We start from the raw sequence: 13,631 nt of genomic DNA, 5'->3' as shown, positions 1-13,631 counted from the left end.
TTTTTAAATACACCATCAAATTTCATTATTTTCACTACATCTTGCAAAACTGCAGCAACAATATGCAGCATTTCTTAAAAAGTCTAGAAGAGCTGTTAAGTTTCCTCTGCCGAGTAACTGCTCCTGGATGTTTATTTTCTATCGCGTTTCTGTGTCAGCTTTATCACAAGTGTGCTTCTGCGGCACATCTGTGATACTTTCTTCTGCTTACCTCAAAGTCTATGACCTGCAGGTTTTCTACCAGCGCGATCAGCAGGCCGCTGTTGTACAGCTCCTGGGCCAACTGGGCCACAGTCTCGGTGTGGGGCTCCTTGTCATTGCTTCCATACAGGATCTCTTTCATGGACACCAAACACTTAGACACCTCCTCAGAGGCCTGCAGAACAGAAAACTACAGGTGAGGAAGGATGGAGGCAAAGAAGGCATCGTTTAGAGCATGGCTATTCAACTAAGAAGTTAGTTGGGCCAGATTTTCAAACCGAGGAATTTATCTGGGCCAGATATTTTTTTGCAGCCAGTAAGCAGCAGATCGTGATCAATTTCAAACCCACACAACTGTATTGAAAAACAAGTAATTTTTTTTATTCCTTTTCCCCCAGTAAATCTGGTGACCTCTCACAAATGCACACCAAAAGGTCCATTTAAAAAAGGGGAACTATAACTAAACTATTTTTTTTGCACATTTGAAATAATAATAATAAAAAAACATTTTGAACCCATCTCCTGCTATAGACATTACATCAGTTTTCCTCAGGTCATCTAACAGCATTTCAAACTCGTCTGACGCCAGAACTTCAACTCTACGAACTGTCCTACAGGGGTACGTTTTTAATAGCAGATGTCACACTTACTTTAATTTTTTCGTCACTTATTACCGCATCCACCACGGCCAGCATGCAGTATTTCACTGTTTCAGAATCTGTGAAAGGCCTTTTCTTCTTCGCTAAGAAACAAACACGAAGGAAAGCTGCTGCAACTCTCTCTTGGACTGTACAGGACCCTCACCATGGTAGTACAACTCCGGTTGTAAGATTATTAAACTCGCAGTTAAACTGTACTTTTGCAGCCCTCTCCTGAGATTGCTCTGGAAAGTTTGTGTAGAAAGTCTGGTGTTTGTCATTGTGGTGCCTTCGTAAGTACAGCAACACACTCACTGCAAATTAAACACATTGGTTTGGCATTTGGATTTGGCGGTAAAACGAATAAGTATTTGTCAGTCCAGGCAGGGTTCATTGTCAATTTTGCGCTTTCGGAGTGAGAAAGACATGCTGTTGTCGCATCATATATTACAATGATTGTTTAATATGTTTACATCACGGTGCATTGTGGGTTAAATATTGCTAGGCTACTAGGAGTGTTGCATTCACAGTCTACACTACGCTGTAGGAATTTTAAAATTTTTTTAAAATTAATTAATGAATTAATTTTTTGCGTTTTCTCTGTGTTTCTGCTAGGACCACAGGCAGGGCCACTCGCAGGTTGCTTCTGGGCCGCATTTGGCCCGCGGGCCGCCATTTGAATAGGCTTGGTTTAGAGGAACAACATGTAGAAACTATCATTAGGAAAAGAGAGCGTTAGCTTGAATTTGGCTTGTGACTCTTCTTTGATCTTCTGTGTGCATGTGTGAGAGAGTCTTGACAGTGAAGCGTCAGAAGATGACAGGCGCAGGCTGTTTCACGCTCCCACCCTTGGGGCCTCTGGACACCCATTCACACACACACATCAAACACACACAATCAAATAGATTCCCCTACCTTGTCTGTCTTCTTGTCCTGTTTGACCAGGATGGCCAGGTTTTCCTTCAACGTCTTGACAATGTCGGCGGGACTCTTGTGTGATTTACCAAACAGCGGCATGATGGACACGTGTGCACACGACTTTGGGACCTGTGAAACACAGCAATTGGTGTTAAATGTATTGTTTATTGACTGATGAATCAATTCAAGCTACAATATAATAGCCTGTAATTATAAAAGCTACGATCTATTTTTACCAGACTTGTAAAACTGCCAAAGTTTCAGTGCTTCCCACAAACGTCAGTTTACAGTGCTGCTCACTGACAAAAATTACACTTTTAATGCAGTGCATTACAGAGAAGACTATAAAGTTGTAAGTGCCCTCTTGTGGGCAAACAATATACTGTGCTCACTTTTATTAAATATTTATATTTGATTAAATATGAATAAACCACTATTTTCAATCATTTTTCCAATATAAATATTCCAAGAAGCATTCGGACGCTGCACCGATTGTGATTCCAGCTCCAAGTCGTGCATCCCAACCAAGCAAAAACATTTTTCAAGGCAGGTGCATAGGAGAGGTACAACGCAAATAATTTGCCACATGAAGGGCACTGAAACGTCACGAATAAATGTATTCCTGCGAACTGCAGCCGTGTGTCTGGAAACCATCATCACTCTGTACCTACCGCCTACTGGTGTTGGCCAGAGGGGCCGATGGCGCGATATGGCAGCCTCGCTTCTGTCAGTCAATGACAGAAGTGTGTGAATGCGAGAGTGAATGAATAGTGGCATTGTAAAGCACTTTGGGTGCCTTGAAAAGCGCTATATAAATCCAATCCATTATTATTATTATTACTGCACCTACAAGTCGCATACAGATCTTTAGATGGGCTGATGACACTGTGTTGACTCACTGTGTAACATTGTTCTTGCTCCGTCTGTTTGATATGAAAGGATAACAAAAATGCTGCTGATAGGGAAGTAACAATCTGAGTAGTCTTCTTCTACCGTTGAAAAACATTCCAACACCATATACATGCCTAGAAGTCAGGTTGCTACACATCTGACAGCCTGTTAGAAATCATATTATGGCAAGAACCAATCAGCTGAATAAAGAGAAACAAGAGTCCATCAATACTTTAAGAACTGAAGATCAGTAAATCCGGAAAACTGCTAAAACTTTGGGACAGTTTTTGCAACTGTCCCAAAGTGCAGTTGCAAAAACTATCGAGGTAGGTATATATAGTCAAGTCAGTAGTTTCTGTAATTTAATAACAGTTTAAACAATCTTAAGATTCAAAAGTAGGGGAGTCCAAACTGCACCGTAACATAACATCTCCGTCATATTATGACACAGCCAGTTCCTTTTTGACTGATCTTATAGTTGGAGCTGGACCACATGAACTCAACCCATTCCTTACTTGTGCTGCTGCAGTCGTTCCCCATTCAAAACTTTTCACTGCTGTTGCATTTACATGCTACTGTTGCATTGCTTTGTCCAATCAACTGACTGTGGCAGATACCAGCCCCTCCCTCAGCTTGCTTCTGCCGGAGGTCTCGTCCTCCCCACCATCACCTAGTGCTTCTCACTCGGATCTTCTGATTGTTGCGGTCCTCATTCTTATACTATAGTGTCTTTAGCTAAAAATACAACGTGTCTGTTACAGCCCTAGCAGGGCCTCCTCCTGAAGGTGCCTGTGTGGGCGTGTCCCACTACCTCTTCTGCCTGAGGTGCCACCTTTCCCTTTTGTGCAGCTGACTCTCGTCAGTAATTAAAGAGATTTAAGCCCAGGGAAAGGTGAGTTCTGGGCCAGAGTGCCATGTGAGTGGTTACAGCTAGTGAGCTGCTCTCTTTTTGACTTATTTTGTACTTTATTGACCAACGCTTGAGTTTTGTTTGTTCCTTGAAATGGTGATAGCGGCTTGTCCGTCTCTTTTAGTTAGTATTAATAGAAACTTTAATAAAACTCTTTAATTTAACCCTTTTGCCTCCTTGACTCCTTTTTCTGACCCGGACACTTTTTGTTACTTCCCCCTCACCGCCTGGACCCTTTTAGGGGAACGTAACAGTGCCTCGGATCAGCTATTTGTTGACATGAACTGCTATCCTGTCTCGAAAGAAAATAAAGCAAATAAATACCTGATCATTCAGGATTAACTCAGATTTTTCAAGGCCAATTGCAACAATGTGACAAAACTGGCCTGCCCAGAGAAAAATCTAAAAACGTCTTTATTTCAGGAAGCTTTAGAATCAAACCTTTTGTGTTTTTAACCACTAAAAACAGGGCAATGTGAGCAACCTGCTGTTCAAACATTCAGTCTATGAGGAAGAGGAAAAAGTTGATTCAAAGGAAGGCGGAAGGGAGCTAAATCTGCTCCTTTTGGTCAGAGGATGAGCTTTGATGCAGGACAAGGTGAATCATGCAAGGTAAACACCAACAAAATACAGTATGGAGCTGGTATGGAGCACAGTAGTTCGTTCACATCCCTTCAGTTACATTAGTTACTCTCATCTTGACAGCTCAAGCCTGTATGAAACCTACAATTCTAGTTTATGCGCATCAAAGTAGCAAGCTGTGTTTTGCCCTACTACTGTCAGAATGTCAATCATGCTACCAACAATGCTACTAGCAATCAGTTGCAGCCACACTGCGCACTAAGCTGACATTGTACATAATGCCAAGCACCTTAAAAGGACTTTCAGCATTTGCTCCTTCAGTCACAGGTTTACAAATATAGCCGTCAACTGATGGCTTTTAAGCTAAAATACCAGGAAAACAACACATAAATATACTTGTTGCTGAGTGTATCGGGTAAGTTAGAGAGGTTGTCCACGACGGAGTCTGTGAGCATATTAAGGGATCCAGGAGGCAGCAGTGGCCTTCAAAATCCAGGTCAGGTCAGGAACAGCCAGAGAACTTGTGACTGCTAATCCTCATCTGGGAATGTAAAAGGGCATTAACCCTAACTCCCACCGTCATTCCTCCCTCCATCTGCTCCATCCTTCACTCATTTCATCCTCTCTTTCTTCTCCTCTTCACAAAACACTTCTGCTCCTCCCTTCCCCGTCTCCTCGGCCACTGGCTCACAAGACATTCATCTAGAACTGATGCTAGCGGCCAAATTGTCTGAATGTTAAAGCCTCCTTCTACACTATACATTGTAAAGCATTAACAGTGAGCAGGTAAAGTGACCGTGTCCATGGTAGTCCTCAGAAAAACACCTGCACAGTGTTTTCTGGAGGAGAATATGGCTTCAGCTGGACCTACTGAGCTTTTATTTTAATTTTTCCTTTTTTATCCTATGTTGTATCTCTACAGTTATAATGATGGATGCCTTTTTTAAACATGAACAAAGTTTAAAGTAATGAGGTCAGTCTGTGCACAAGTAATCCCCCTGAGCCAAAAGCTCAGGTTTCAGACAGCTCTGAGCACTGCGCTCAAGGCCGTTTTCATAAATCCATATGATGCTTCTGTGAGCACAGAAGCCACGCCTACCTATTCATCAAACCTCCTGTTTGATAGGGATAACCAATCAGAAGAAAGTTGTCTTAAAGGCAGACAACAGCTTTTGGAATGAACTGAGAGGCTACATCAAGGCTTCGACAATGCAAAATAAAGCTTATTTAGAAGTGAGAGTAAGTGAATCTACTCCTTTATAATAAGTTGGAATAAAAGTATGAAGCTTGAGATAAGTATAAGTTCAAATGAGCCCGTCGAAAGCACATTAGAACAGCAACTCATCTCTGGAGACTGTCGAGTGTCACATACTGGAAGCTTAAAGGAGCCTAAAACTTTAAAGCATTGATGCCTGATATGACAGAGCCTTATGTGAGACATACAGCTATGGATATTTATTTGACTTGTTGAGACTGTTTATTGAAAAAGTTTCTGACTTAGGTCATCTGTTTTCTACCCTCCAAGGGAAAAAACAAACCTCTCCACAGAGCTACAAAAACCTCTTTGACTTGTTCATTATCAAATACAACAGGAAGTTCCCTTAACCAAGTCCACACACACAGAGAGAGAGTATTGGTTTCTTCAAACGCCACTTAGCCTGGCAGATGTGTGGGCCACTTAAAATCACAAGACCAGGAGAATAAAGAGCTGTGACAGTAAAGGCTGATTTCCCCTGATGATCGTAAAACAAATCTGTGTAGGTGTGCCGACAGAGTTATTACTTCAATCCTTCCCCTCTAAAAACACGTCTAATTACATGACAATGTGTCCGCCATGCTGGCCACTTACGGCCAACTTACATTTGACAGAGTTGTCATAAAAGGTGCCGACAGGTTACAGCTGCTGCAGATCCTGGTGCGTTGTCGCAATAAGAAAAGTAAGCTGATGCATTCCAGAGGTATTTGAGCAGAACTGTGAGAGCTTTCCTCAGACTGATAAAAGGTAGGAGTTGAAAGAAACATTGAAGGTAAAATGTCATCTTTCACATTTTTCAGGAAAGGGGAAATTGCACGGGGGATTGGACGCCTGCAAAACAAACAAACAAACAAAAAACAAACAAACAAGAAAACAGCCTGGATTGGAATCACGAGGTTTTCACCTTACAAAAGAAAATCTCAGCTGACACGGCCCCCGCTCAGCTATGTTTGTGTTCTTCATAATCAGTTCTTCAAAATGTTCTGTGTTACTGATTTTGATTCTTTATTCGGAGGCAGTTGAATCAGAGAGGGGAGACCGCAGTGACATGGAAAAATCATGCCTCCTATCAAAGGGAAAGTCAAACTGTATTGTCAAGAAGCTGCTAATAGTTTATTCACACCCCCATGAGAAGGTTAATGGTCCTCAAGGAGACCAGAAGAGACGCTTTAGTCCATTAAATCAGTGTTAGCTTTTTGCTAAAAATGGATGGTTTAACATACCTACCTGACATACAGCAAGGCTGTATTTAAGGTATGGGCATGCTTTCATATTAATGTGACATAGATCGTACTGTTACAATCCTTAAATTACCTTATTTGCCTACCAGCAATAAGAGCTTCCTCAATATATCCATATTTAATACACTAGTATTATACTATCTGCATCCACTACCGTGCACTTTGGTATGTCTATGAAATCCTGGAAATACCAACCCCTCCGTGAAAAATGTTCTTCTGCTGGTTTATGTCATTTGAATAGCAAGGTGTGCAGTGGGTGAAAAGGGAGCTGTTTTAAAGTCCATCCAGGAACAGGTGACAAACATAACAAGGCTGCTTGAGTTTCACTTTATCTTTCGATGACATCGTGACGGCAAAACTTTAGTCAGGTCAATATTTGTCGAAGGATAAACTGGCAATGAGGAATTGCTCATAAAAAGAGGGGAGCCATGCTTGCAAACAATGCCTTCCTGCTTTTCTAATCTAATCACACTGGAGGCTAGTGCGTCAGGTAATAACCAGTCGAGCAGTGCTCAGGTCCGGCCTTGTTCCTGCAGCTCTAACTAAGTGTTTCTGATTATTAAAGAATACTTAAAGGGCCCCTTTTAATCATTTAATAACATGTCTTTTGAGTCCTGGAAAGCTTAAGCAGCTGATTACTCTGAAGTCTTCATTTTCACTTGCACCCTTCTTAAGACTGACTAAATGTTATGTAATGGAATTAATCTTGTGCCCGCTGGGCTCCAGCGCACACTGCGAGCTGCTCAGCTTAGGTATAAGCTTACCTGAGATGTTCCTTGTTGCCCCAAATATGAATTTTTCAACTAATCGCAATCTAAATGAGCTTTAATCCAAATACAGATGTACAGAATATAAGTAAAGGTTACCCAGAACAGGGAGTATAATTTCAAAAAGATTATGAGGCATCATTTCAACATTTCAACATAATGCTTGCATCGGTCGTTGCAGCACAGCAGTATGTCCCCTTAAAACAGTCTTAAGGAGTTAAGGAAACTGGACTTTCTTTTTGATCTGATGGTAAATGAGCCATGCCTTGATTCACATCTTGTCTCATGTGACTCCTAATAACTTTACAGGATGGGTCAATGACTCTGAGGACCACCTCCCCAAGGGGGGCAATGCCACGAGGTATTAAACATCTGGGACTCCCCATTGGTTTTAGAGCTGAAGAAGCTTCTTGGATGAGAGGTCAAACGTCTCCATAAACCAAAAAGCCATTCAGCTGCCTTTATTAGTAGCGCTTAAGAGTGCCACGACCTGATTGGCTGAGAACCTACACAGACATACTTGCATTCTTGTTCTAACTGGCTGGCACCCCCATTTAAACTTGCCTATGTAAGCAGTGTGGTTCAAACAGCGAGTGAATTCCTTTAAAAGTATTAGAGGTTTTATATAAATGTAAATAATTTGCACAGACTCCCACAATTCCTCTCTCTTCATCGCATTAGGACACCAACGCAGGACCATAAATCCTGCATGAAACAGCATCAGAATCATCAATATTTTAGGAAGTAAATAAGGAGATATTTTAATGTTTCTACTGCTACTCCGTGAAAACAATGTATCCTTTAATTTCTCTTTAGCAATTCTTTTATATAGTCTTGTAAATGCAAGGATAAATCGCTTAACTAAACAGTTATTTTTTTATATTATATACATTTTATATTAAATCTATAATTTACTGGAAGGCTCTTATTTTAGTAAACCAATGAATGAAAAATACAAATCCAAGGCTGTTCATTGTGTAGATTCTTTGGCTGAATAGTCAGTTCACTATAAGAAAAACATCATCTTTAGAGTTCAGTCTGTAGTCTTTGATATATTTGCCTGTCCGTTTGCTACATGAAAACTATTTGTCCAGCTTCAGTCCAAACTCACATCACATGCTCTAAAACTTATCAGATCCCTGCGTTTTGTTCCTAAGGTACAAACCAAATCAAATGGGTATAGTATGGTATAATACAATAAAGATTGTCATCAGGGGTATGGCTCGTCTTGTGACATATCAAAGTATACTGATAATCTAATTATGTTAGGACCTGACAGAAACAGGCCGATTACCTTCTCGTGCTGCCTCGCTGACACGATATTCAGCCGAGTGTAGACACGGCACCGAACGGCGGCACATTCTCGCCATAAGCAGATTTCTCTTGGATTATCTGAAAGCATGACCTCTGCTGCAGACATATGGGCCTTTACTGTCATCTTAACCACCGCTGTGCTGAGGAGTCACTCAGTACATTTGATTCAACTCGCTTCCTAATGCACTACATGCATATCTGACTGATCAAAGATTTATTTGTTGTGTAGTTTTCCTGAACTACGCAATCCTTTTGTAGACCACTCAATGTTTGATCATTGAACTGCAGCTCTTATGAAAAAACACCATGTCTCTCCTCACTATCAAAGTATGGATTCCCTCAAGGTTCAATACTAGGTTCAACTGTATTTTCACTATAATGCTACCACTTACAAATTGTCTAACTGATATAAAAGTAGAGCCTGACTGATATTGGATCTTTAAGGCCACTACAGATATCATTATTTGGTCATTTTGGCATTTTAACCACATCCTTTTATTGTTAGACCTTTACCTTAAAATTTTAAGGTAAAGGCCTGTATTTATATAGCGCTTTACTAGTCCCTAAGGACCACAAAGCGCTTTACACAACAAGTCATCAATCCATTCACACACTGGTGATGGCAGCTACATTGTAGCCTCAGCCACCCTGGGGCGCACTGACAGAGGCGAGGCTGCCGGACACTGGCACAACCGGGCCCTCTGACCACCACCAGTAGGCAACGGGTGAAGTGTCTTGCCCAAGGACACAACGACCGAGACTGTCCAAGCCAGGGCTCGAACCGGCAACCTTCCGATTACAAGGCGAACTCCCAACTCTTGAGCCACTATGAGGCAACTGTTGTGAATTGTTAATATTACTGATACACAAACTACCATTAACACTGCTATTTCCTCTCGGTTAGAGTACTGCAAAGGTCCTTTAATAAGGGATATATCAGAAATCAAATAATAAACTCTAGTTTACATAAAACAGGAAAAGACAGAAAAGCAAAAATATTGATCTGATTTTTAATGACCCTAGCTGATTTGTTTCAAATTAATTAGTAGAGTTACTCTTAATTGTCAAGCCTTTAATGGGCTAACCCCAGAAAATATATCAGAACTGCTGCCCACTTACGAATCAGCGCTTCAGGCAGATCCCCAGGCAGGAACTTGCTCTCTTTTAAACACTAAACAAGACTGAACAGAGAAACTATTAGTAATCACTTTTAAATAATTTGTGTCACATGGCAATACATTTAAAAAAATGACTAACAGTCATATTAGTCATGACTCATCAAACAGCTGCCTTTTGCAGCGCTGGATTATAGTAACATTCACTGTAACAAACTGCATGGCAGTGGGCGGCTCTGATGACTAATCGGTGACATTCCAGCGCAGCAAGATAGTGATCCACGACAGGAGCTGGAGAGATGGTGACGTAGCGATCTGTCACACCTACAGGCCACTCAGGCGGCAGAAGAGGGAATACAAGCTGGACGTTTCGTGGCTTGTGGTAAGACCAGGGGGAAGCAGCGGGGCAGCTTGATAATTATCACACTTGATAATTTGTTCAAATAAATTAACGTTGTGCTCAGGAATTCTTGGCAAATTCATTTAATTAAGCCTAGAAGTTTTCGAACAATGCGAAGAATCTACCACAGCCTTTTCAATGAAGGAGAAAGGTGACATCCTATTATTTTTGCCTGGAATGTGAGCCATTCATGATGTACTACTAACACATGCAACAGGAATGCAAGCGCTGAAGGAGGAGCAGCAAGGACAATAACCCGCTCGTTCAGCATGAATTATTGCTGTTGGCATTAGCTAAGTGATTAACATCAACTGCAATAAATCTGACAAAGCGTTGACTGGAAGGTTCACGTCTGACGAAGCTGGAACATGTCTATCAGTCGTAAGATCAGAGTGAAGACACACAGGTTGTAGTTTATAGTAGCACAGTTTCAGGCCTTTTTAAGTTAATTTGACAAAGCTGGTCAAATTTCTCTGTCAGCATCCTGACCGAGACTGTCCGAGCCAGAGCTCGAACGGGCAACCTTCAGGTTACAAGACGAACTGCCAACTCTTTGAGCCACGATCGAATCTATGCCCACCTCCGACTACAAAGAGTTGTTTGCTTCAATTATATTCACAAGGAAAGGCGAAGTGAAAGACCAGACATCATCACGCAAAATCTCACTTACAAAGAGATTGTTAGGTAGGACCAACCTGATAATAGTTTAAACTCTGATCCCCAACTGCACTTGATGCACTTCAGTGAAGCATACAGGGCACATCTGTAACATTTAAGACTGACTTAGGTCTTTGTGGTCTCAGTGGTTAGCACTTTCTGCATGTCCAGCTGGAGGAAGCCGGTGTTATCAAGAATGGCTGTGAAAGGCTACTGCAATACTTAAAGTGGGAACTTTTTTGTCAGCAAGGCAAACTTTCCTTTTCAATCACATTTACTTCCTTACGGGTGGCAGACACTAACCTAAAAACAAGCCTGAGCATTTGATTGGTGGATCTACTGAGAAGCAAGACACAGAGGACATGACAGCCAGGTTAGATGGAGTCTTTATGGCTCACATGGACTGCTGGTAGTGAAAGGTAACAGTCTGAGAAATCACAACTATAATGTGCAAGTTTTTTATTCAGGACAATATGAAGATTGCTGTACTTAAATGCAGAGTCATTACAGGTTAATACTGCAATCAAGTGTGAAATAGCTTATATGAGAAGCTTTTACCTTGAGATATCAAGGCCAGTGGGTTTACTCATAATGGTAAAGCATATATTGTAGTCCGCTTTCAAATTAAAAGCACGAGAGTGAGTCATGAAACGAGACTGTATGGAAGACATCTTTGTGAAAGAATCTACGTCAAAAAGTGTTGTATAGCATCAAAGATAAATGTAGGGCTGGAACTAGGAATTAAGGATGAACCAAATTATTAGGAGAATGCAATATTTTAAAAATAATCTATAAATTTCGCTAATATTGTTTTGTTTCATTTTTTGTTGTTATTTATTCTTCATTCAGTGTCAGGCAAGCAAAATAATCTCTGTTCCAGATTATTTTACTAGATTTAAAGTTTCTGAGCTCCTTATCACACTGTCTTTGAACATTTATCTGGCACAGACCTGATCTGATACAGCACATAAACATTGGCCAATGCCACTGGGGAACGTCATTTAATTGCTCGTAGGTTACTAATGTCCATGCGACAGTATCAGTGCAACTATTATTTCAACAGACATTTAACTTGTCAATCATTTATTCACTTTGCAAAATAACTACCTTTTAAACATGAATAATTATGAAATTCAGGCTCTCTTTCCCTATAGTTAGCCTTTTGTCCTGCTCTCTTCTCTTTCCTATCACTCCCTGCTGATCACAGCCCCCTCCCTCACCCGGGTTCTGCCAAAGGTTTCGTCCTGTTAAACAGGAGTTTTTTCTTCCCACGGTCACCAAGTGTTTGTCCATCAAGGGGTTGTCTGATCTTTCCCATTTGTAGGATCTTTTCCCTAGAATATAAAGCACCTTATGGTTGTTGTTGTTGTTGTTGTGAATTGGAACTATTGGCACTATTTAAGTGTCTTTGTTTAAAAGCCATATGATAAAATGAAAAAAATTTAATAAAATTTGCCAAAACTGTGATCTTGATAAGGTTTATAGCTGCATAAAGCAGTGACTCAATGGCGACTTTATGACTAGCATTTTACTTTGAAATCCAAACCCGGAAGTTGGATTGTGATCATTCGGGTTGACCTGGTCCTAGTCGTTTAAAGTAATAAAGGAGGGAGGAGGGGGGGGAACAAAAACAAAATACACACACTGTATATGAACTCCCGAGGAATTAAAGACCTCGCTAATTACCCTCTTTACAGGATAATAGCTTATAACGCTGACAGCAGTAAACAGCACATAAGGCCGCATTAACAGTGCCAGACAATGTGATTTAACAAGGCTACACCCCTCTCGCCTCCGGCCAAACTCCCCTCTTTTTTGTTTGACAGATTTCCAAAGCTACCCACAGTTGTCTGCATCATTTCATGAACAACTGCAGAAAAGGACGTTGGGGTTCTCTCATGCATCAACATAACCGACGTTTCAACACCGACTTAAGTTACAAAGGGCAGTCATATTAGGTTATCTGAAAGCTATTGCTCTTCGACAGTAGAGCCTAGAAATAATACTTACAGTGGGAAGATGTTTGGTGGGGGGGATCTGTAAATGTCTTGACCGCTTCTGTCCCGGTTCACAGCGCAGCCGAAGCTCCCAGATAGACGCCTGTGCTCACGCCAGGGCTGTTTGTCGACACAAAAGTCGGCTAAAAATGTGTGCGAAACAATTTAAAATGTGTGGAATCTGTTAAGAAGGCAGTGCTGAATTCCATCTGGTCGCTTTCCAGTGTGCTGCCAAGTTAGCAAGAACCGAGAGATTAAGGACTTCCCGATTGCGCTGTCATAGTAAAATAATCGGCGGCCCCTTGTTTATTTGGAGGGTGGAGGAGAAGCACGATTGTGCTGCAAACTAAAGTGGACGCCATCGATGGAGAAATTTAAATAAGGCTGTATTTATGAATTCAACCAAGAAGTCCTCTATTGCATCGGGGCTTCATAAAAACTTGTAATTTGTAGTGCAACTCGCGTCACTTCCTGTGTGGCTCGCGCTTGCTAGCTTGACAAATCTGTATCTTTCCAGCCGCGGCTGATTCTCGTTCACATCCTCCGGCTTCAAGCACTACTTACGGCCTTGACTGAAGTATTACTGCATCGTGTATATTCACAAAAGCACATATTTAATACAGTTACCAGGAAATAGATCTGAAAACTACTTTGGTGACGTAGGGTTTGCGTGCAAGAGGGAAATTAAGCGGAAAATAGACCTCAAGGTCGGCAGCAGTACTTATTGGAACGAACCCTAGACTGA

At 41.3% G+C, this 13,631-nt stretch overlaps 1 protein-coding gene across 3 annotated transcripts in view; it reads right to left on the bottom strand.

Annotated features, from left to right (window-relative positions):
- Positions 1-13,631, bottom strand: part of cab39l (calcium binding protein 39-like) — a 22,220-nt gene extending 8,589 nt beyond the window's left edge. Inside the window, exons 1-4 of one of the 3 annotated variants that reach the window (XM_085151894.1) lie at positions 12,900-13,631; positions 9,837-9,898; positions 1,755-1,886; positions 212-376 (exon numbers count right to left, since the gene is read on the bottom strand). In XM_085151894.1, coding sequence (XP_085008020.1) covers positions 212-376; positions 1,755-1,856 — 267 coding nt within the window. In that variant the 5' untranslated portion in view covers positions 1,857-1,886; positions 9,837-9,898; positions 12,900-13,631. Of the gene's footprint in view, positions 1-211; positions 377-1,754; positions 1,887-3,163; positions 8,241-9,836; positions 9,899-12,899 lie in introns of those variants that run through there. The other 2 variants (XM_085151892.1, XM_085151893.1) reach the window with 2 other exon arrangements.

This window comes from Neolamprologus multifasciatus, chromosome 23, assembly GCF_963576455.1.
Source record: "Neolamprologus multifasciatus chromosome 23, fNeoMul1.2, whole genome shotgun sequence".
Lineage (NCBI taxonomy): Eukaryota > Metazoa > Chordata > Actinopteri > Cichliformes > Cichlidae > Neolamprologus > Neolamprologus multifasciatus.
The sequence above is the reverse complement of the archived record's forward strand: the minus strand, read 5'-3'. Positions and strand labels throughout refer to the sequence as shown.